The sequence below is a fragment of the Hyaloscypha bicolor genome, assembly GCF_002865645.1.
Source record: "Hyaloscypha bicolor E unplaced genomic scaffold K444scaffold_189, whole genome shotgun sequence".
NCBI lineage: Eukaryota > Fungi > Ascomycota > Leotiomycetes > Helotiales > Hyaloscyphaceae > Hyaloscypha > Hyaloscypha bicolor.
The window spans coordinates 225,282-247,215 of NW_020194691.1; the positions used below are offsets into that span (position 1 = coordinate 225,282).

General features: G+C 49.5%; 10 protein-coding genes across 10 annotated transcripts; 5 read left to right on the forward strand and 5 right to left on the reverse strand.

Annotated features, from left to right (window-relative positions):
* Nucleotides 1-216: 216 nt before the first annotated feature.
* On the reverse strand, nt 217-2,225 carry K444DRAFT_638323 (uncharacterized protein; the record flags this gene model as incomplete). Its single annotated transcript, XM_024884237.1, has 2 exons — nt 217-1,940; nt 2,012-2,225. The coding sequence occupies 2 exons, from the start codon at nt 2,223-2,225 to the stop codon at nt 217-219; spliced, it is 1,938 nt and encodes a 645-aa protein (XP_024726598.1).
* A 384-nt stretch (nt 2,226-2,609) lies between these two features.
* Nucleotides 2,610-3,479, reverse strand: K444DRAFT_622336 (uncharacterized protein). Its single transcript, XM_024882080.1, has one exon. The coding sequence runs from the start codon at nt 3,373-3,375 to the stop codon at nt 2,932-2,934; it is 444 nt and encodes a 147-aa protein (XP_024726599.1). The 5' UTR covers nt 3,376-3,479; the 3' UTR covers nt 2,610-2,931.
* Nucleotides 3,480-3,833: 354 nt separating this feature from the next.
* K444DRAFT_548385 (uncharacterized protein) lies at nt 3,834-5,316 on the forward strand (the record flags this gene model as incomplete). Its single annotated transcript, XM_024876370.1, has 2 exons — nt 3,834-5,015; nt 5,065-5,316. The coding sequence occupies 2 exons, from the start codon at nt 3,834-3,836 to the stop codon at nt 5,314-5,316; spliced, it is 1,434 nt and encodes a 477-aa protein (XP_024726600.1).
* A 65-nt stretch (nt 5,317-5,381) lies between these two features.
* Nucleotides 5,382-7,230, reverse strand: K444DRAFT_657700 (subtilisin-like protein; the record flags this gene model as incomplete). Its single annotated transcript, XM_024886182.1, has 6 exons — nt 5,382-5,779; nt 5,841-6,142; nt 6,187-6,579; nt 6,737-6,977; nt 7,021-7,060; nt 7,132-7,230. 6 exons carry the CDS (start codon nt 7,228-7,230, stop codon nt 5,382-5,384), a joined length of 1,473 nt encoding a protein of 490 aa, XP_024726601.1.
* Nucleotides 7,231-8,043: 813 nt separating this feature from the next.
* K444DRAFT_281772 (uncharacterized protein) lies at nt 8,044-8,595 on the reverse strand. Its single transcript, XM_024871567.1, has 2 exons — nt 8,571-8,595; nt 8,044-8,481 (listed from the first exon to the last, which is right to left on the reverse strand). The coding sequence occupies exon 2, from the start codon at nt 8,365-8,367 to the stop codon at nt 8,107-8,109; it is 261 nt and encodes an 86-aa protein (XP_024726602.1). The 5' UTR covers nt 8,368-8,481; nt 8,571-8,595; the 3' UTR covers nt 8,044-8,106.
* On the forward strand, nt 8,383-10,140 carry K444DRAFT_281749 (uncharacterized protein). Its single transcript, XM_024871566.1, has 2 exons — nt 8,383-8,855; nt 8,901-10,140. The coding sequence occupies exons 1-2, from the start codon at nt 8,735-8,737 to the stop codon at nt 10,001-10,003; spliced, it is 1,224 nt and encodes a 407-aa protein (XP_024726603.1). The 5' UTR covers nt 8,383-8,734; the 3' UTR covers nt 10,004-10,140.
* Nucleotides 10,141-11,490: 1,350 nt separating this feature from the next.
* On the forward strand, nt 11,491-12,427 carry K444DRAFT_281818 (uncharacterized protein). Its single transcript, XM_024871568.1, has 3 exons — nt 11,491-11,533; nt 11,607-11,780; nt 11,836-12,427. Exons 2-3 carry the CDS (start codon nt 11,644-11,646, stop codon nt 12,308-12,310), a joined length of 612 nt encoding a protein of 203 aa, XP_024726604.1. The 5' UTR covers nt 11,491-11,533; nt 11,607-11,643; the 3' UTR covers nt 12,311-12,427.
* Nucleotides 12,428-12,431: 4 nt separating this feature from the next.
* On the reverse strand, nt 12,432-14,716 carry K444DRAFT_576877 (MFS general substrate transporter). Its single transcript, XM_024877554.1, has 9 exons — nt 14,415-14,716; nt 14,299-14,361; nt 14,076-14,238; nt 13,659-14,026; nt 13,387-13,607; nt 13,281-13,335; nt 13,130-13,232; nt 12,867-13,074; nt 12,432-12,806 (listed from the first exon to the last, which is right to left on the reverse strand). Exons 1-9 carry the CDS (start codon nt 14,541-14,543, stop codon nt 12,545-12,547), a joined length of 1,572 nt encoding a protein of 523 aa, XP_024726605.1. The 5' UTR covers nt 14,544-14,716; the 3' UTR covers nt 12,432-12,544.
* Nucleotides 14,717-15,085: 369 nt separating this feature from the next.
* Nucleotides 15,086-17,822, forward strand: K444DRAFT_657703 (NAD(P)-binding protein; the record flags this gene model as incomplete). The annotated part of the gene is made up of 10 exons (XM_024886183.1): nt 15,086-15,349; nt 15,408-15,577; nt 15,634-15,746; nt 15,800-15,967; nt 16,706-16,762; nt 16,821-17,051; nt 17,101-17,268; nt 17,315-17,548; nt 17,596-17,663; nt 17,722-17,822. 10 exons carry the CDS (start codon nt 15,086-15,088, stop codon nt 17,806-17,808), a joined length of 1,560 nt encoding a protein of 519 aa, XP_024726606.1. The 3' UTR covers nt 17,809-17,822.
* Nucleotides 17,823-18,405: 583 nt separating this feature from the next.
* Nucleotides 18,406-21,932, forward strand: K444DRAFT_548439 (uncharacterized protein; the record flags this gene model as incomplete). The annotated part of the gene is made up of 7 exons (XM_024876372.1): nt 18,406-18,492; nt 18,579-18,752; nt 18,813-19,047; nt 19,890-20,168; nt 20,219-20,482; nt 20,527-20,748; nt 20,818-21,932. The coding sequence occupies 7 exons, from the start codon at nt 18,406-18,408 to the stop codon at nt 21,930-21,932; spliced, it is 2,376 nt and encodes a 791-aa protein (XP_024726607.1).
* Nucleotides 21,933-21,934: the final 2 nt, after the last annotated feature.

Consider the following 21,934-nt stretch of genomic DNA (forward strand, 5'->3'; position numbering starts at 1 on the left):
GCATGGAACATGTTGTAGAATTTTGGTATCTACATCATAGACTGGCAGCTTGCCAATCGAAGCCATCGAAGCCTCCCTTTATCTGAATATCGTACATAGGGACTTTGTGGTCAATGAGAACTTCCCAAATATGGAGGCTCTGAAAATTCAACGCCGGGGATATGCGTTAATGCTGCAAAACAAACGCCTTCCCAACCACACAAAGCCTTCCCATAATCATTCATTCTCCTCGCCCTCTCCAATCGAGGACTTCTTCAGCTGCAATTCTTGCTTGAGCTTTCTCAAATTATCCTCCAAGCGCCTTCGCAGAAGTTGATTCGACTGGGCAGTCCACTGAACCTGCACATTGGCAATCTGCTTCTCCAGATCGGCAATGTCTTCCCTCGTGCCTTCAATCTGTGCCAACCTTGCCTTCTCCTCTTCATCAATCTCCTCTTCTTCGTCTTCGTCGTCATCATCACCATCATCCTCCGGTGATTCATCCCCGCTATCCTCTATGGGAGTACCTGCGGCTCCGTTCGCCTGGGAAGGTGTTGCTTCTGCAGTCGACATGGGTGTGTCAGGTTCAACATGATCAGCCAGGGCAGCATCCAGATCAAAGATATCCCCCTCAGGCTCCTCTTCCTGAGTTTCCTCAAGATTATTCCCGTGATGATTGCCGGTAAAGTACTCAGTCTCATCCGCCTCTCCTTCCGCATCTTCATCTTCTGAGTATAGCTGCTCGCCCATATCATAGTCTCCACCACTGCTACCAGGACTCAATGCTTGACTCGCGCGTCTATCGTCCACGTCCGGATCAATAAACGTAGCGTAGGTCTCGGAGGCGTCTAAGTCAGCCGCCAGAAGCCTGTTCACCTCATCCTCGACTTCTTCGATTTGTGTCTTGTGGAGGCGATGTCGGAATCGGTTTCGACGAGCATATTGCATAGGAGGTGTCAGACCGTGGGGGAATTGGTGTGTCTTTTCATCAACGGCGGCTGGTAATGGGATAGTCTTAGCTTCTTCTTCCTTCTTGATCGGCGCAAACACCCAAAGCATTTGGCAAATATCCGCACTCTTCAACCAATTTCTCTTGTCCCAACTCTTCATCCCCTCAATGACAGTCGGTAGGTCAACTAGTGTAGCCGCATAAACGTTCTTTCGAATCGTGATAGCTGCCCGGCGTCCGTCGAGGAAGAACTTCATGTGAATATCTGGTCCACCTTGTGACTTCGCTGTACCAATCAGCTTCTTATTGATCATTTCTCTCAAGTAGTCGCAATCGTCTCCTGGAGCCATTCGCAAAACGAACTCCTCCTCGATCGCTGGGTCCTCCTCGCGGTCGCTAGCTTCTGAATCATATCCCTCTCCCAAAGGTCGAACCGGCGGCTTGCCCTTGAGTTTGGCCTTGAGTACAACGGGAGTAGCAGGTGTCTTCGGACCTCCAATGCTGAGCTTGATCTTCTTCGATGGCGGTGCCGAGACCTGGGTGGCTGCAGGTGCTGCAACCTGGATTGTAGACCCCTCTCCCTCGGTATCGCTTTCTTCCTTGACGCGCTTTCGACTCTCAACGACCTTCGCGCTCGGCTTCGGGGCTCTGCCTGCCTTGGTCTTCTTGCCCTTTACCAGCTCTTCTCCAGTAGCAGGTGTAGGGGGCACAGATTTATTCGTGATCTTCAGTTTCGGTCGTCCGCCAGGTGTTGCTAAAGGCGTGGCGAGAGCAGGAGTTGCGAGCGAGGTGGTGGAAGGGACAGCGGTGTTGACATTCAACTTGAGCTTGAACGACATCTTGATGAAGGCATATGTTCGCGCAAGTACAGTCAGGGCTGTATGCGCGGTCCTTACGTTCTTGTTGACGTTCGGATCCAGAAGTGGTGCGGCATGGAGTTGAATGCTCTTGGATGTCGAAGTTGTGGGGAAGGCAAGGCTGATGATGATATGGAAATTTGATACGGTAGCCACTAAGACAACTAGTGCCGAAATATTCCCATTTCCCTCAAAGGAAAACCTTGCATCACATTCACTTTCTCACACAAATTCTCAGTGCTTGTCAAACATCTACAGCTCAAGTGGCTTTGACACGCTGGCCATGAAGCTTCCCACATCACCCATCCCTTGACCTTGAGTTGTCCCTCCTGTGATAACACAATCCAAAATGACAACTCCTCAAGCGCTTCACCATTCCCTTCTGCGGCCCTGCATTCTCCAAATTCTGCGGGCCGCAGGCTACCACTCGACGCGTCCATCTGTGCTTGACACCCTCACAGATCTTGCGGCTAGGTACATTTTCCTTCTTGCGCAAACCACCGCGAGACACGCTTCCGTCAATCACAACGAACCCGAGCTTTCGCTAGAAATTTCGATCCAAGATATCAGGATGGCTATGCAGGATTGCGGGGCGCTGATTCCGGAGAAAGTGATGGAGGAGCAGGAGTTTTATGGGCAAGAAGATACTCGAGGCGTGGATGCGTTCGTAGCATGGGCAATGGGAAAGGTCAACTCCGAAATCAGGCGCGTTGCGTTGGAGGGAAGTGATGGCGCAAAGGAGGATTATTTGACTGGTTTGTCTCCTCGGCAGATGGAGATCATAGGTCTAACAAGGTCCAGTTCTCAAGAAGAAGCACAGCACGACGGACGCAGAGACGAGATACATTGGGACCGTACTTGGGAAGCCTGCAGAACCGAGGGTTATCAAGGTCGAGGGCAGCGAGGTCACAAGTCTAAAGGAATGGGCAGAGAGGCTCAAGAACCCCCTAAACTCAGAATCTACGATGCCATCGTCACGGCGACAGTCTTCAGCTTTGAGTTCTTTGGGGGACGATACCGTGGAAGAAATGGAATTCTAGGTATTGGGTGGGATGATTTGATGCATTGCGACGGCGTTAAGGCTTGGTATGTACTATACAAGATTTGACAATACCCAAAAAGATGCTTTTATGGACCCCAAATATCTCAGACAGAGTTCATCCCTTCATTCTCCACCCTGTTTCCCGCTCCTCCATCTACGTTTGCTCCTTCGTTTCTCGCAGCTTTTATCTCCTCCCTAGCACCCTTTTGCTCTGCCTTCTGTCTATCCAGATCACTTGTCATACTCTCCTGCTCTCCCCATCCCGCATTCTTCTTGTTGAACTGGGCATCCATGACTTCTCCTTCACCAGAAGCGCGCATTTGCTCTCCGTCGAGATCTTCGTTCTGTGGTCCGATTTTTGATCCTGGCATTGTTGCATTGCTGTCGTCTCCGAGGTCCCGAGGGTGTTGACCATGGCCAGCTACTGTGGCGGAGCCTACTGACATTCCAGGAGTCGCTTCGGAGGAGGGATTGACATCGTCGGGGCCGAAGGTTGTTCCAGCACCTCGTGCTTCGTTGAGACTGGACTGGTTTTGGGAGGCAGACATGGTTGATGTGAGTATTTTCGTGTGATTTTATGCCAAGGAACTCTGAAACTTCGGAAGCACGTGAACTTGTAGTATTCAAAAAAGATTTGCGAGCAACAAAATCATGACCATTATGTTTTCATGTGTTAGTAGATCCCCGCCAGGGGGGGTGACGTCGATGGTTTCTCACTATTCTCACCCGCACCTCGCTAATTTCGACCTTCACAGCCTTGCAGAAGACAACAACTGCCAAAACCCCTCAGTTTCATCCACTACGTCTCCATCCACAAATCTCAATGCGGCTTACTTGATTGTCACTTTCGGAATACATTCAAGCAGTTCATAAAGGCTTCAATAAATTTCTGTCTTATCCAACTTAAACCGGCCCTGGAGCAGCACCAGAGCTCTCAAAATTACCCCTCCAGGCCCGCCATCGAGGCTACACTTGAGCTGCTCTTGGTCTGCCAGCTCAGGTCAACATGCCTTTCCCATTTACACTTCCGACGACATCCTCATTTTCATTCTCCACTTACTTCGGAAGCGACTCGCATCCCTCTCTTCCCCTTTCAGCCAGCACCTACCGTGGTGTCCTTAGAGATGCTCTCAAGAAGCACAAACGGCTCCCTCCATCTGAGCAATCACCACATCTAGCATCCATTCTCCTATCTCTAAACAACTACGTCCCATATCTTCTCGCAGTAGACTCTGGATTAGGAAGTCAGCCCATAGCAGGAGAAGAGCTCGACGTCGTCCTCAAGTCAACACCAACAGTCGAATGGCGGCCCACACTGTCAGACTCCACTCTCCCCGGACGGGAAAAAGGGCGTCTGAAGATCCAGTCCCTGGAATTTGAGATATACTTCGTCCTATCAACTCTAGCATACACCTATACCCTACTCTCTCGGTCTTCACTGCAACCCCTCTACTCATCAGCCGCTTCATCCCCGTCAACGGAAGCCCGAACTCTCGCCATCCAAACAGCAACAAAGCATCTGCTCTCAGCAGCCTCAATCCACGCCTACCTCTCTCACCGCTCTGATTCCGTAGCTTCATCACCACCTTGCATCGACATCACAAAATCCACCTTTTCCGCGCTCTCCTCGCTCGCACTTGCAGAAGCCACACTTCTCGCTGTATCAAAAGACGACCCTTACCCGGCAGCCGTTGCACAGGATCGCAACAAGAATGACAAAGAATGGATGATCAAAGCGCCCGAAATCCCCAAGGTGCGAGCGCATTTATTTGCGAGGTTGTGTTTAGCGGCTGCGGAGCACGCTGCTAATGCGTTGGCGCTGCTGGGTGCTAGTGCTGGGAAGGGCGTGGGGAAAATGGATAGTGGTTTGGTGGGCTATGTGGACGATTTGAGAAGGACAGGGAGGGGGAAAGCGTGTCGCTTCTTTGGGATTGATGCCGAGTTGGGTGGGAAGAATGGGGAGGGGATTGCGTGGTTGCATGCTGGAATGCATGAGTTGGGCTTTAAGAGCGGAGAGGGAGAGGCGAAGAAGGGGTTGAGCTTTGGGAGGCTGAAGAAGGGGTGGGAGGAGAAGAGGGAGGACAGGAGGGTTGAGAAGAGTTCTCATTGGGGCGCTGATGCGGGGAGGGCAGAAGAGCAGAGGGTGCTGGAGATGTTGGAGAAGAAGTGGGTGAAGATGAATGATACTGTAAGCCATTCTCCCTTGGAACCTGAGTCTTGTATTAACTTTGCTGCAGATCAACACGCAGGCTATCCCTCCCATTGGACCTTTGGTGGCAACCATGCCTTCTGGACGCGAAATTCACGCTTTGAAACCACTCATTCTACCAGTTCTCGATGCCTCGATCTTGGAGAGTATGCGAGCACCCCCGGATCGGTCAGATGATTACGGAGACGGCAGCTCAGGCGAAGAAGATGAGAGGCAGGAGCCAGTCGGTGCATTCCCAGGGACGAAGGAAGATTATTCGAGTAGTAGTACCTATTATTGACACCAAATATGTCTTCTCTTGCTTATTCACTTCCACCTCTACGATCATCTCCGGCCCTCCGCAAATCATCTCTTGAGAACAATAGCACTCGCATTCGCAGCCAACTCCCCAATACTAGGGAACCACGGCGTCCCAAAACCCGTCACAGCATCCCGCCCCTTCTTCGCCGGAAAGCCATGCGTGCCACAACCAACAGCACTCCCATGAACGACATCCATAAACCCTTTATACCCTACACTATACAACCACGGATTCAGGAACCCCATCGGAGGCTTCCCCTTTGCAATCAAATCATCATTCACCAAACTAAAGATCGCAGCAGCAGTAGGTGTGCTCGCACTCGTTCCATCCAAGGGGAGAAGCGTGCCGTTCCAAATCGTAGAGTAGTGATACCCCTGTGCCGCGAGATCCGGATACGCCCTTCCCGAAGGATTATAAAGTCCCAAAATTTGTTTCCCAACGCCTTTACATAGGGAGAATCCACAGCATCCTGATACGCCGGCCGTGCAAAGTACCGACTAAACCACCGCCAGAAGCAAACTTGTTCTTCCCATCCGTGGCCACAATTTCCGGTATGAATTTTGTTGCTCCCACACTCGTGATATACGGGCAAGAAGTGGGAAACCGGGCCAAGAAGGTCGAGGCATGGTATTCGTCGTTGGCGAGGCAGTCACCTGGTGGCCCAACGCCGAAGTCCCCTGATCCCGAAAAGAGGGAGACTCCTCTGGCGCCGAGCTGCGCAAAGCTAGAGCAGACGCTGAGGGCGTAGGAGAGGGGGACGGTTTGCTCGTCGTCTGCGTAACTCGTGCTTATAACATGGGGCAAGCTCGCCTGATTCAGAACGTAATTCAACCAGTCGAGATACGGAACAAATCTGGTGTAAAAGGCTGATGTCCTCCGGTACGGTAAGGAATGAGAGGGATCGGGTAGGCCATCGAAATAAGTGTTTCGGAATCAAGGTTCCCTTCCGTGTCCTTCCCTGCTGCTAGCTCAGCAGCGGTGTCCTGCGTCTGCTCATCTTTTCGGCCGGCTATGATCTCCACTTTGAATGTATCTACGCCGGAAACTGCATCTGGTCGATATTTCTGCAGGAAGATCTTGGTGTCTGATCTGTTGTTAGACTCGCCAAGGAAATCGTTCAATGCGATTTTGTTGGTGTTTGTGGATTGCACGGTATACTTCACTGTTCCGTATAAGGCGCGGAGGCAGAGGGGTGTCACGAGTGCAGCGTTGCAGGCTGTTGCAATGGCCGGGTTTGTGTTCCTAGGGGTCCCATTTGTTGACTGTGGAGGGATCGCGGAGGAGATGTCGAGAACTTCTTTGAATGTCCAGCCGAGCTTTCCGGGGGAGAAGGAGGTTGTGGGTTGGATTGCGGTGATGTGGTCGTGGAGGTGCTGGGGGAGTGACCATTTTGGTGTACCCGCCTTCGGAGTACTGGAAGACGGAGTATTCTGTGGAGAGCAGATTCTCGATGGCGTTTATGGGGGGTGAGAGCTTGATCCAATCTTTGGCGGGGCTATACTCGCAGTTTGAGGTTTTGATGCCATTGTCTTCGACCCACGAGTGTACCAAGTCTAATGCTTCATCCATAGGTTTGACGAGGGCGTTCACCTCGTGTGTGCTGAGATGCTGGCCATATTGCTCGTGTGACGGGTTGGAGACTGAGAATCTTAGTTGCGTTGCAATGCTTTGTGGTATACATACCCTGATATAGGTGCCTCTCGAGTTCGTTGAAATTCCCTTGCTTTAGACCGATTTGGAGATTGAATATATGGTTTGCAGGTGCGGGGCCAACTCAGGACCATTTCTAGGGACTAGATGAGATTCCCTCACAGCATACGGAGTGCGGACTCGAAGTGGGGATGCAGCAGCTAGGAGAGTCAAGAGAGCTGTGAGCCCAATTGAGGTCAACATCTTGAGTGCAGTCGAATGAGAAATTGGAATTGAGTATGGGGTAGAAGAAGTCTTTATATGCTCAGATCGACGCGATTTACGAGCGCAATCTTCATTGTGGTGGTGGTGCTGGTGTTAGTTACGATCGTTATTGCATTGCCTAATATACTTGAGCCGGGACTGGGTGGTCAATTGACTTCAAGATCAATCAAAAAATCCCGGCATGGGAATTGGAAATGCATGCCTGTCCACCACTTGGCCCAGGCAAGATCTTAAAATTCCGCGTTATTATCAGAAGGGGTGTTGAAAGAAATGGAAATTGCTTCGTGACAGCGAGGAGATGTGTGGACTGAGTACAAATCTGGAATGATTGAAGATACACCGTGTGACAGCGCAGGCAGGCATCTGCCTCCGTCGGAAGCCCTTCTAAGACACAGCTTAGTCAAGTGGCAGTGTGTTAAATGATTTGATTTGATTTCATTAGAGCGTACGAATCAAACCGGATTAAGCCATATATTCCCTAATCAAATCATATCAGTTGAGGTTTCCTGGCCATTCAAGAGAGATGTGCAGGATGAAATAGAGTTCTAGCGAGACGTTTCAAATAAAGAAAACCTGGGATTGATGTTCATTTCATGTGACATGAAACCACATGACCAAACTCCGGTGTTCCTTGAAAAGGGGACGATCGCACATCCAAACCAATCATGAATTAACACGGGGAATTAATTCTCTGATTCGACAACTCCGCACCTCGAAGTTCACAGCGTGATGCAACGGATTTAGAGCACGGGACCCTGACACGCCTGAGAATCCGTACCTTGCGCTGTCCTCCCCCCTCCTGGCTTGGTGGCTGCTTGCGGGCCAGCTGAGAAGACAAGAGTACTTCAACTTCTCTTACTTCTCTTTGTGCACTCCATTTGAATGTTCAAATATCTTCTCAGAAGAAGATACGGAATCACTGGGAATTACTTCGGTAATGTGGATCCCCGAGATCTGCACGCCTCTTCGGCTCACCGTCTCAGGCTTATCGTTATCGTCACTGCCCGCCTCGAACCTGTTCTGCTGAGACTCTGGAGCGCCAAACCCAAGACATTCCACACGGGGCTGAGCGATCATCGTCAGCACGCAACCACCTGCGCCGTTGCGCGGGACCATCTGACCTATTCTTTTCGCAACTTTCAACCTTCAACCTTCAACTTTCAAGCTTCAGGATACAATTCTTCTTTTGATCTTGAGCTTCGTCGACAATCGCTTTCTTTTTTCCTCGAGCTCTCAAACGACCGGTACTCGGCTTGTCCCCGCTCAGAGAACTGCCAAGCGCCAACTACCCCCATTCCTCGATTCACCACCTCGACGACGACGAAGCGCTGCAGCCAGAAGAGCGGTCTGTCTGCGTTTGCAGATAGCATCGTGGGTATCCAAAGCCCACGGGACAGTCTCGATTGACTTGGCATAATATTGGGCCCCATCTGCCAACATTCCTCGTATAACCTCACCGCTCTCCAACCCCGCCTTCACCATCATGCCTCCTCTACAAAACAACAACCCGCCTCGACAAGATACCATGGCCCAAAGCAACCGGTCAAAAAATGCAGAATCTATGGCACAATCATCAGGAGTTCCTCCGCGGCTGCGCAGTGAAGGTAGAATTCCCTCTGCAAATCCAGACCATCAGCTAAATCTCCCAGAATCCTGGGTCGAGATAGCCTCGCAACCATCATCCTCCTCCCTCTCCTCCATCGGCGACGAGATTGTGATTACTGGTCTTCGAGTACAGCAGGATTCCAATGTGCGAAGGCGGCGGCGGGTCCAAGCAGGAGCTCCTCAAACCAGCCTCCACCCACGACAGAATACAAGCAGCCAGGAAGAATACGAAGAGAGCGAGAGCGAGGACGACCAAGTGATGACCAGCTCCAACGAACACGTTATCCCAATCCCGACCACGCGATTATCTACAGTTTCGAGGACAGAATACGATGCTGGATCCGATTCAGATGACGATGACGAAAATGCCACAGCCTTGGGAAAGAGAACAGATGCTGGAGAGCCGGCTTTTACACCCCAACCGAACGCGTTCTCACACCCTCCGCCATCCCACCGATCCTCTCTCCCCAGTTCCTACTTCCCTCCGCATGCCGGCTCGAGCACGAGACCACCATACCCATCCCGAAACGTATCACGACAACGCTCCTCCTACAACCCACAAGCAGACCACGATGCAGCGCTCCGAGCTTCTCTTACAACACTGCTATCGATTGGGGCAGCTGCCGCGAGGGGTCTGCCGAAACGAGGTCAGCAACCTACTACAATGGGCAATGAGCCGATGGGTCTAAGATTTGTGCCCGAATCAGAATTAATGGCTCCCACGACCCCAACAGCGAACACAAGCAGGCACATGAGTCCCTCTACCCGTGCTCGCAGCAGCCCCTCGATATCAAGCCAAGAAGCAGTCGAGAAGGGTAAACGAAAGGCCGCCGCCTCCAAACCAGGAGAGAAGACCCGAGCATTGAAGAAGAAGCGTATGCAAGCGGTAGAGGAGGAGGCCTTGATTTCTCCCACATTGTTGACGTGGGTTGTGTCTGCCGGTGTCGTGGTTCTGGTCTCTGTGGTGGGCTTTGGAGCGGGATATGTTATTGGACGCGAAGTTGGCAGGCAGGAAGTGTTAGGTGGGCTGAATGGCTCGACGATCATTGATGGCGGTTCCTGTGGTCGTGAAGTAGCACGAAGTACAGGCAGTCTACGACGATTCAAGTGGGGTATGGGGGGAGCTGCGAAGGCGATTGTTGCGTGATGCAACTGCTCTCGAAATCGGATTTGAATTATGTGCTCCTCGATATCAGTTGAGCGGGATTGGGTGAAAGGGTGAATAATGAGCATTGATGGTATTATGGATCATGAATCAATGAGGAGTGGCAGGCTTTTGAATTCGGCGTTTCAGGCATATATACATTTTGCTGGCGTTTTTTGCACATCATACCGTTGAGTTTTCTTCATTTTGCAGGCATGGGAAGGGGACTCATAGATCGATCTCCCTTCTTAGTGAATAGCATAATGGGGAAGAAAATCTACTCTGGTACGCTTCGTGGTTTGAGATGTGAAAATTGTGCGGGGCATTGAGTTGAACGCTCTTCACCTCTGATTGCTGCAATTGATGGGTGGACAAAACCAACAGAGAATGATCTCGTTAATTGGTTATTGCGTTTTCTTCTTCTTCGATTAAAAATTGGGCAAGCTTGCCTCATGCCTCAGAATCGGGGCAAGGGCGCCCAGCGGTGTGCTGTGATGCAGTCAGCCTCGCCCCGAACTGCCCCAGAATCAGGGCAAGTCTGCCCTGTGTAACACTAGGAACCTAATTTCGGCTTGCCAAATGGCGGTCTGGGACGCCACTGGCCTCAGAATCTGGGCGTTTCTGCCCAGGGCAGTCACCAAGGCACTCCTTCACTGGCGATGCGCTCCGCATTGGGAGATATTGAAATAATAGGGCTAAAGAAGAGTCATCTTGCTCAATCATAATTGGCTTATGATGTTAGGCTTACGCGTTCTGTTGGGACTTTCAGCTGGGCATACATGCATGTTCAAAATCGAGAAATACTGAAATGAAATATATATGGAGGAACTTCCCCGAAGACAATTCTGTATATGTCGAAGTGCTGCCAAATTTTTGCTTGAAAAGGTTCGGGTCCCACGGCGTGATGTAAGTCTATAAACCGTATCCACTATGGAGAACTGGACTGACTTCTCTAGCATCAACCAGTATGATGATGACTGGTTGGAACTCACTCGAAGCAACGACGTTTGCCACATCACCAACTCCACTCTACCGAGTCACAGCCACGCCCGTGATTTGACGTCTTTGCCCTCCCCCATTTTCCTGCAGGAATTCAATGTCGCAGGTACGACGTTTCTTATTCTCAGGAGTCGGTTGCTCTTGCTGATGAGTAAAGCTGGTGCTGGTTCCTCGTTTCTCGCCCAGCAATCTATCGCTTCACAGAACGATACAAACAGTACGTGGGAACCTCCACCCAGCCTTCTAATACATTTTGGTTGTCCGCCAGCATCTCTTATTGTCAGCCACCGGTTCAGACCAGCGGCATTGGCTTTTTGAAGTTCCGGAACAAAATATCGTTCTCTGCTTACAACTGTTAGATTCAAGATTGAATTATTCTTCACTGCCTGGCATTGCACCTGATCAAAATTGTGAGCGGTTGAAGCCATCAAACAAATTGCTATCGCTAACCGTATACACAGACCCAAACTATCTCGACTCTGGAGCTGCAGAACTGTTCAAATACCAAAATTCCTTTCAAAATACCAATGCAAAGTATTACACCTAACCGTGAGCTGGAGTTAACCTCTGGCGCAAAACCATTCAAAAGACTAACAGACTCTGCTAGCTTTCAATCTCATGACGATCAATTTGAGAACCTTGACATGAGCACTAGAAACGCAGACATTGACCCCCGTAACGAATTGGCTGAAGTTGTTGAGGCCAACACGAAAACGCCACTTCGGTGCCGGTTTCCTGATTGCCCAGAGGACCGCGAATTTTTCACGGAGTCTGCTCTACGGTAAGCTTAACGTCAGCTCCTTTACCACGTCAGCAAACCAACTCACGGTCGTCAGGAAACATGAGGGCAAACACAATAAGCCTTACACCTGCAATGTGCTAGGCTGCAAGCACCCTCGATTTGGCGACAAGGGTGGCCTCGACAGGCACAGGCGCGAAGTTCACGGAGACAAGACGCATTGCTGCCCCATCCCCTCATGCAGACGTCACATCAAAGGCTTCCCTCGCAAATACAATCTATTCAAGCACCAGAAACTTTGGCATCCCGGTCAATCACCAAACTCTGCTCTTGCCGTAATTCGAACATCTGAAGCACGCATTAACCTTGAGGGCGAAGGTATGGAGGAGGTGCAAGTTCAGGACGAGGAAGCGTCTTCACCGGAGATGACGATCACTAGCGACTTGACCGTTACTGGCAATGGAAAGGTCCAGGAGAAGTTGAGGGAACTTTTGGCGCTCCGAGCAGAGATTGATTTAGACATCGAAGCTCTGAAGAGGGCTATGAATATCTTGGAGGGCTCGTCACTTTGAGACGCGTTTCTTTTTGTCCACAATTCCATCGTTGTGTCTTCGTTGCTCTACTGGGCACTCCCAAAGGGACGCAGTTATGTTCGCGCTTTGGTTCGTGTTTGCATTTAATGGTGGCGTTCTTAGGAGGAAGGAGCAGCAATGAACAGTGTTCGTAAATTAAGCGAGCCTCTCCAGGAAGTCGGCAACTATTTCCAAAAAACAGAAGAAAAACATTACAACTTCTCATTCCCCACCTCAAAGCACATATCTGAAGTCCTTATTCTGAAACTCCGTCTGATCCTGCATCCCCGCCTCCTCACTCTGCTCCTTATCGGCAGGTCCATACGTCCGATCCCTATACCGATTCGTGAAGAACATATATGCCAGCATCGTCAGATGACAGCCCATCTTGATGCTATACCCTACCAAGAGACCGATCGTTGCACCGTGGTAAGTGGGTGCCTCGGAGGCTTTTACGACGAAGGGGCCGGCGAAGTTGCCCCAACAGTACGCCGTACTGTTCATGCAAGTATTAGTGAAGGTGGAAGTACGGGGAGAGAATGGAAGAGAGACATACAAAACCATAGCACTAGCCATTGAACGATGGGTATATCCACCCATATTCGAGGACACTGTAATGAGCGAGATGGTAAAACCGACGGATTGTGCGTTCACGAGCCAGAAACTGACGAGACGGCCCCAAGTGTTCGAGCGCGGGAGGTAAGCCATGCAGCCCGCTGCTACTACACAGAGAATATTTGCTGCTGTTGCAGTTAAGAGGCGAGCTGCGTGAAACATGTGAGCTCATTTTAGGAGAAGGGGGAGAGCGGGGGTGCTGACAGTTTGGGACATTGAGGGTGATCGCTCCTCCGATAATGAGGGCGATGATCTGGACTGCGTCGCCAACGGATTTGAGTTCCGTTGTTCGAGTCGTTGAAAACCCCTTGACACATGTCAGCTCTTGCAATAGACTTTTTGGGCCGGGGCTTACCATATCACGGATGATGACTGTGGAGAAGGAGTTCACGACACCGTTTGGAATGGCTCTGCAAACACAATCAGTCTCGGATTGATCAGTCCCTCGGAGTTATACTTACGCAGCGAAGACTGAAGTGAAGAGGAGCAATGCCTTCGGGTCTTTGAAAGCAACAAGAGCTTGCTTCGGCACGAACTTCTTGTTCTTGATTCCGGTTTCATTGCCAGCTACTCGCCTGACTGCAATGAGCCGTTCTCGTTCAGTCAAAAAGAAGGAATTTGCTGGCGAGTCAGAGAGTAAGAAGAAGATCACGAATGACCAAAGACAAGTCGCCCCGCCAAGCTGGAGTAAATCACGTTAGCGTTGATATAAATCGAGTAGAAACAGCCTTACAATAAAGAATATCAATTCCCAACGTTCCGGTTTCAAGTTCGCCGGAAGCTTCGAGACACCCATCGAGATATATGAACCAACAATACCGCCCCAGCCAAGAGATGAATACCAAATGCATTGACGGAGTGGGATCTCTCGCCTCGTGTACCAGAATCCAGTCATCAAAGTAAGGCCAGGGGTTACAGCCGCCTCGAATATGCCCATGATGAATCGGACTGCGAGAGCACTTTGGTATGTTCGGCAGGCGGTCAGGGCGAGAACCATTACCCCCCAAAGAAGACAACTGACGCCAACAACTCTCTGTGCAGGGTAACGACCGATGAGCCAACCGCATGGATATTGGCCGAAGAAGTATCCTGCATAGATCACTGCTGCGTGTTAGTTGGGTTATAGCTTGCGCTACTTGGGGACACTTGCTGGCTGAGAGGTAGTTGAACTGTTGGCCCTTGAGGCCCAATGCCTTTTGGTAGTTGAATAAGTTCGCATAGTTCAACGCAGTCCGGTCCATGAACTGCAGAGCTTGGGTAACCAAGAAGATAGGCAGAACGATGAAATCAATTTTCCAGCGCACTCGTTTTACCTGTGGGGTTGAAGTCAGACTCGTGCATTTGCAATGTTTGGAGAGTTTCAGATAGCTTACTTCCTCCGGAGAGAATTCCAGCTGCAGAGCTTCGTGATATTGTCGGTAACCAACGGCAGCATCCTAGAAAAGTAAATCAGTTAGATATAGCATTAGAGTAACCTTGAGCTTCCCACCTCGTTGACAATTCCAGGTTTTTGAACATCGACGTTACTCTCGACGGGCTCCAGACGTTTCTCGATATCATTTGCAGCATTGTTCTGGTGCGATTCGAGCTGGCCGATCTCTGGCTTAACTTCCGCCATGATGTCGGTTGGAGGTGAAGAATTTCAATGTCAAGAGCTGCGAAAACTTTGATCTGAAAGGCACACCAGATAGACAGGCGGTGCGAGGTAGCGGAGTGATCAGGGAAACTCGGATGAAGATCGTCCCCAGCTTAAATAAACTTGGACCCGACAACCTGGAGAATGAGGACGGGGTAAATTAGTCTGGCATGAAAAGTTGTGGGGATGCATATGCCAAGGGCATTAGCACAAAGGGGGCTGGGCAGCGTCGAAGCCCGCGGCCGTTCGCCGATGACCCCACTCTGCACGACAGGTAAGCACTGAATCGGGAAGAGGCCGTCGGCGACCACAGGGGTGGAGGAGTCTGCTTTCTTAGTGGCAACTGGCGAGCACAGGGGAGGATGATCCATCGATCTCAAAAGTGTACTTGCGAAAGTTCCGTAGATTTAAACAGGCTCGCTCTTGATTTCTGCTTTCACCTATTTGGAACTCGGTTTTTGACTGCCTTCCATAGCATCAGGTTTTCGTATCTTGAATTCTCCGAAGAGGGGACCTTCTATACCATGGGAGACGCAGATTTATATCTGGCAAAACCTTCTGGGGCTTGCTGCCTGAAAGGCACAATTCATGAAGGAGAACCTCGGGGCCGTCTGACCACCATTTCAGGCATCGAAACATATATCTCGACGGCACCGGAGGGGAAGGTCAATGGCAACATCTTACTCTATTTTCCCGATGTCTGGGGCTTATTTAACAATGGGCTATTGATAATGGATGGGTTTGCTGATGCTGGATATCTCGTTTTTGGTTTGGATTATTTTCAAGGAGTGAGTCCTCTTGAGAATCCACTTTCGTCAAGATATCTATTCTAAAGTGTGGTTGTAGGACCCCGTTTGGAAGCACAGAAAGAATAGACATGATCAATCTGATCCAAATTTTGATTATGAAGCTTGGAAACGAAAACACACTGCTTTTGCAGATGAGAACGTTCCGAAATGGATTAGAGAAGTCAAGCAACAGTATGGCCAACCGAAAACCAAGTACGCTTGCGTCGGGTAAGTTATGAAACTAGTCTAGAGCTGTACTATTCCGGTGGACTGACTTGGCATAGATACTGTTTCGGTGCGCCTTATGTATGTAATGAGCTTGCTGGCGATGAAGTCGCCGCTGGTGCTTTTGGCCATCCTGCATTTCTCAAGGAGCACCACTTTATGAACTTGAAGAGTAATATCCCCTGTTGATGCAACCATTTCTGGGAATTTCTGACGAGTATTCAGAACCATTATTCCTCTCCTGTTCAGATATTGACCACACTTTTGATACCGAGTCACGGAGAAGAGCCTTGGACCTTCTTCATACTGGCAATACGCCATACCAGTTGCAGTTATTCGCAAATGTCGAGCATGGATTTGCATTGAGGGGGAATATGGAGAACCCGTATGAGCGTGAGTCATTGTGATTTTTAAGCTGGTTCTGGATGCTAATAGCTTATCAGGTTATGTTAAAGAGCAGAGTTTGAAGGGCATCATAGAGTGGTTCGATTTTTGGCTGTCACAGAGAAAGTAATTTAGGGAGACGACTGGCGTAAATAAATAAATGTCATTCTAGAAAGCTAGAATACAATTTTGTGCAGATACATTGGTGCCTAAAGGCCAGAGAACATTTCTGATTGTGCACCCGAACTGCTTCAAACCCCGAGAAAGGAAATTTCCCAGTTGGCAAATAGTTACTTCAGACATGGCTTGAACTCATTCCTCTCTATCCTCGGTATGTACAAGTACCTGGTCAAAAATGAGGAACGGGTTGACTGCAACGCTACCAGTAGTTTGTTGTACCCCGCGGTAACTCCTCGACTTCACAAGACGCCACTTCCAAGTGCGTGTGGGGTACCGGGGGCTCCCCTAAAGGACGCCGCGGAAACTGGCCGACTCATCAAAGTACACTTCGGGATAGGCAGAACGGGATCGAACTTGCTGAATGCTGATCAGTTGACGGCAAAATGATGACAAAATGGTATCTCACTGTCAAATGCAGGAGACCGCGACGACACTGCCTCTTTCAAACTTCAACCTCCACACTTACAATTTGTCGAATTATACACTAATAAAATTATTTTCATTGTCCTCTCAACTCCTCCTTCCCAAACAGAATTTTTAACTGGAGAATGGTGCCTCCAAAGACAGCCTTTGACTTCACCGGCGAAGTAGCAATCGTCACTGGTGCCGGGTCTCGAATGGTAGGTGAGTTTCCAATTGTCCTCTTACTCTCTCAGTTCTCAGATTTTCTCAACCTTCATAGGCGAAATTGGCAATGGTCGAGCAACAGCAATCCTCCTCGCTCGACAAGGAGCTAAGGTAGCTCTGGTAGATTTCAGCGCCGAGTGGGCTGCCGAGACAAAAGGAATGATTGATGCTGAGGGCGGAATCTCAGAAGTGATTCAAACGGATGTCACGGACGAAGAATCATGTAAGAATGCAGTTGCGAAAACTGTCGAGATTTTCGGAGCTGTTCATATTCTGGTTAACATTGGTGAGCCGGCCTTGACCGGGTCGAGTGAAAAGTGCTAAGTAGTGAACAGTTGGCGTTGGTGGAGCCATGGGAGATGCGACGAAGATCGATATGGATGCCTGGGACCGTGACTTCAGGATCAATGTCACGAGCATGGTGCTGATGGCTCGTCATACAATTCCAGAAATGCGGAAGAATGGCAGAGGTGTAATCGTCAACATGTCTTCCGTGAGCGGTCGTAAGTCTCACGTATTTTCGTTTTCCTCAAAGTTGACACGACGTAGTTCTGGGTGGCAATCCAAGCCTCCTATATCCTACTACGAAGGGCGCAATTGTTCAGATGACTCGAGCTATGGCCGCCCAACACGGACCTGAAAACATTAGAGTAAACTGCGTCTGCCCAGGGATGGTCTTCACTCCTATGGTAAGAGGGCGAGGAATGACAGATGCGATGCGTCAGGCGAGAATTAACCAGAGTCTACTCAAGCAAGAAGGGACTGGGTGGGATGTTGGTTATGGTATGTCTAGAAGCAAACCACGAGGGAAATATTTTGACAGTTTCTAGCTATTTTATTTCTGTGCAGTAAAGAAGCCAGATGGATTACGGGCCTGATAATGCCGGTTGATGGAGGTGTAAGTTTCGATTGCTCGACTGGCTTTTAGAAACTGTGCTAACGTTTGTCCGGCGCAGACAACTGCAGGGAAAACAGACCGCCCCGCTCTGAAGGCAGATACACTGGCAGAACAGAACACCGGCGTGTTGAATGGCGAAGCGTAGAAAATTGCACAGCGGTGAAGGCATATCTATTGGTTGTCATCCTCTGCCATTCCTGAGGTGTGGTTTCAATTGCGCCGTGTTCACGTGGAACACTTTAACAATTCTCGATAACTACGAAATGAAAAATTTCAAAAAGTCGCCTTCCCTCACTCTCCGCGGCGAATCGCCTCGTGGGGCCATCAGCAAGAGGGTTTCCGAATCCAACTGGACGGATCCCGGAAACCAAACCCAGGTCATTCCAAAATCCCTACCCTGTAATCAGCAAGGGTATTCCAATATTTGACTGGAAATTATTTCCGGAAAGCAACCCGGGTTTAGGGTTGTCTAACGGTCTAAGTCACGTGCGTGAGATTCTCCGCACTCCACTTTCTGCGGGGACTAATTTCAAGGAAACTCTCACCCGCGGCGTCCAACTTCAACATTAGATCAAGTCGCCACGAGTCTATTTTTTCTTCAAACACCTATAATCTCAATCAAGGGCATGCACCGCGCCGACCTTTACATTGTCGAAACGACTTCTCACGCCCGGCATTACGCCGGTACTTGGACGCCACGCTGCGGACGGGCGTCACACGCGCTTCGATCCTTCTGTGACCAATGGACGAGGCAAAGAAAAGCACCAAAGGTCATGGATCTACACCTAGCAGGAGACGGGCAATCTGTAGTAACTGCCGGCGACGCAAGGTAACCTGTCGGGCCCGTCCCTTTCCTTGCCCATTGTCTCTGCCCTGCGTAGTCCTCGAAACTGGAGCTGACTGAAGCATCTTCAGAGCAAATGTGACAGTCGGCAACCTCAGTGTTCAACCTGTATAGCCCACAATAGCCATTGTCATTATGATAAACCTCCCTCTTTAGCATATGTGAGGTCGCTTGAGTCCAAGATTGAAAAGTTATTGCAGGAGAGAAGTGCAAGCAGCACAGGAAGGAGCTGGCAAACAAATGAAGTATGTATTGAACAAACATGAAATATCTTTGTCTCTTCGTCCCTAACCTCGAACCCAAAGGATGGCGAGGATACCCCGAGAAAATCTGACAGCATGACTGTCGTATCCCCTCACGAAGGCCATTCATTGGAGGACATCAGCGACTTGAGTAGCCCATCGTATCAGAACCTCGAAGCAAGCCATGAGCGGAAGAGAGACTGCGACCGCTGGGTATCGGAAATATCTGTTGACAAGCATGGGAGCGTCTGCTATCATAACCCTACATCTTTATTCCACGAGGCTCCATTGAATCAGTGTGGGCTCCGATAAATTATCGATCGAAATTATCGATTAGTAATCGTTATCGGCTAAGCGATCGATAAACGATCGATATCGATAATTATCGTCGATAAAAGTGGGCCCAGCCATTAAACGAGCCCTATTACGGCTTTCTAGTTCAATTATAAACCGATTAGTATTAAGATTAGTATAAAAGTATACTATTATTACTATACTATTAGACTTTTTAACTTTTTATTTAATAGTCTATTATATAACGTAGACTAGCTAGTATTTAATCCAGTTATCGATAATTCCATCGATAAAAGTGGGCCCAGCCAGCCCTTAAGCGAGCCCCATCACCTCGATAATCATCGATAAAAGTGGGCCCAGCCAGCCATTAAGCGAGCCCATCGATAATTCCATCGATAAAAGTGGGCCCGCCAGCCATTGAGCGAGCCCATCGATAATTCCATCGATAATAGTGGGTCCCAGGGCCTTGGCAATACTACAGGGCCACTACAGGGCCGCTACAGGGCCAATACGCTATATTTACAGGCCTTAGACCGCCTTTACAGTACTAAATCTATTAATAATAGTGGGTCCAGGGCCTTGGTAGTACTACAGGGCTACTACAGGGCTAATGCGCTATATTTATAGGCCTTATACCGCCTTTACTAAATCGGAATTCTGCTATAGTAAAGAAAAGGTGGTATGAGGCCTATAAATATAGCGTATTGGCCCTAGCGCATTGGCCCTGTAGTGGCCCTGTAGTATTGCCAAGGCCTTAGTTCGATAATTATCGTAATCGATGGTCGATTATCGATTATCGAAAAATTAGCGCGATTATCTAATCGTCGCTTATCGAGCTTATCGGAGCCCACACTGCATTGAATACTGGCCGTTCGAATTCAGAGTGCAACCCGTCGCACGAAATACAGCTTGCCGGTCAAGAAAGCAGCGTTCAGCAGAACGATAAAATCAAGCTCTCCCTGGTCTCGAATGCAGCAGCTCAGAGACGGTTTGAAGCCATGGCTGTCGAGAAGATGGCTGCTGTTCAAAATGAGGTCTCCAGCGAAGTAGCAAGTGAGCTGTTGAAGTTCCACTGGTGTTGGATACATCCAATGTTTCAATTCGTGTATCGTCCAGCATTCACAAGTAAGTCTGGGGATACTTTCCTTTGGGGACACTGTGCTAAACTTTAGTAGGAGGCATGGCACTCAGCTCCCCAAACCAGCCCGAAACTTCGTACTTCTCGGAGACTTTATTGAAAGTATTACTTGCACATTGCGCACGCTTTCGAGTTCAAGATCGCCCCGATCAAGACTCGGCAAGTACCGTAATGGGTGCGCTCTCCCATCAAGCACACTTGTCACTCGCGATGAAAATTGCTAGCCCAAGCTCGATCCCTACCATCCAGGCGCTTCTACAACAATCAGCTCGAGAGGTGGCATTCGGAAACTCATCTCAAGGTAGGTCAAATAATCGCCTATAGGACTTCAACTCACTGTAGTAGCCTGGCTTTATTCTGGCATGGCATTCAGGATTGCCATAGACCTTGGGATCCATCTTCCTCCAGAGCGGTTGCGAGGCTACGTTAAGAACCTGGCAGCTGAAGACATCGAAATACGGAAGAGATTGTTTTGGGGCTGCTACACGTGGGACAAAGCTATCAGTCTCTACCTTGGCCGTATGCCGGCGTTCACACCCGCAGTGGAGTCGAATGATCCTGTTTTCAGTGAGTTGTTCTGGCAAAGATTGCCTTTTCCGCCAGTTCATTCTTGATCTTAATCTGATTGCTACAAAGTGGACGACTTTACGGAAAATGACCCGTGGCAGCCATATTATGGATCCGAAGACCTCCAGACGAGACCTTTCTATTCTCCGCAGAAAGGTTACATGATATCATGTTTCACCGCCCTATGTAAACTTTCCATGATCCTGAGCACTATCATGCTTGAGATATATGGTTCTTCTCAAGAACCCCGGCCTGACGGAGATCAACAATCATCGCAAAGCACGAAGAACTTGGCGTTTATCAGAATCTCCTCATCAATCCAAAAATGGTGGATAGATTTACCAGAACACCTCCGCCTCAACATCAAGAACCTCCCGGACTCCAGCCCACCTCTTCATATCGTGTCTTTGAATCTCCTCTATCATACGACATCCGTTCTGCTTCACCGACCCTTCATCATAGGCGCGACAGAGTTCGAAAGTCCAGCAATCTCCCGTTCATATCAAATCTGCATCGCATCATGCGCGTCTATCCACGATCTTCTGGAACTTCTCACAAACACATTTGGCTACGTTCACACCACATACCTCAATTGCTACAGCACATACATTGCAGCAACTATTGCTGTGTTGCATTTCCAGCTGCAAGAAGAATCGGTTTCCGTTCCAACGTCGGAAGTGCCAAGTGAAAAGCTCGGCCTGAAGTTCTTTCTCGGCGTCTTGCAAAAGTCTGCCACGACCATGCCTGGTCTAGTCAGGAGCGTTGAGATTGTCAAGCGGCATATGCAAACCATCTTCGATCGTCGCGCAAAGCGATACTTGGAATCCCTGTTTCCCGATCCATTAGATGGCTTCGTGAGAAACGGAATTCCCGAGCCGACACAGCCGCCTTCCTCGCTTCAACAATCTAACCAGTACCTACCATTGCAAACAGGCGCGGGGGCATCAAATGGTTCTCAGATAGCTGGCAATTACCAACAACCATATTCAGGCTTCAATCTCGAAGGTCTCCCTGCCTTTCCCGGGCAGAATTTCAACGTCGGTGCTGACTACCCGCTTGAGCAAGAGATCATGGATCCAGGATTTACGGCGGGGTTCTTGGGATTGGATTCTCATATCACGCTGCATCATGAGAACTCTGATTGGGCCTATAGCGGGTTCCTATTGGGTGACGATATGCGATGAAA

What these genes read in the sequence shown, in the direction of transcription:
- K444DRAFT_576877 (XM_024877554.1), bottom strand. Translation starts at nt 14,543, where the DNA reads ATGGCGGAAGTTAAGCCAGAGATCGGCCAGCTCGAATCGCACCAGAAC. An exon ending in GTTCAACTACCTCTCAGCCA is followed by an intron (nt 14,027 to 14,075) that starts GCAAGTGTCCCC and finishes AACACGCAGCAG; the next exon opens with TGATCTATGCAGGATACTTC. An exon ending in CAGTCATCATCCGTGATATG is followed by an intron (nt 13,233 to 13,280) that starts GTAAGCCCCGGC and finishes ACATGTGTCAAG; the next exon opens with GGGTTTTCAACGACTCGAAC.
- K444DRAFT_281772 (XM_024871567.1), bottom strand. Translation starts at nt 8,367, where the DNA reads ATGGTCCCGCGCAACGGCGCAGGTGGTTGCGTGCTGACGATGATCGCT.
- K444DRAFT_281818 (XM_024871568.1), top strand. Translation starts at nt 11,644, where the DNA reads ATGAGCACTAGAAACGCAGACATTGACCCCCGTAACGAATTGGCTGAA. An exon ending in TTCACGGAGTCTGCTCTACG is followed by an intron (nt 11,781 to 11,835) that starts GTAAGCTTAACG and finishes CACGGTCGTCAG; the next exon opens with GAAACATGAGGGCAAACACA.
- K444DRAFT_281749 (XM_024871566.1), top strand. Translation starts at nt 8,735, where the DNA reads ATGCCTCCTCTACAAAACAACAACCCGCCTCGACAAGATACCATGGCC. An exon ending in TCCGCGGCTGCGCAGTGAAG is followed by an intron (nt 8,856 to 8,900) that starts GTAGAATTCCCT and finishes TAAATCTCCCAG; the next exon opens with AATCCTGGGTCGAGATAGCC.
- K444DRAFT_622336 (XM_024882080.1), bottom strand. Translation starts at nt 3,375, where the DNA reads ATGTCTGCCTCCCAAAACCAGTCCAGTCTCAACGAAGCACGAGGTGCT.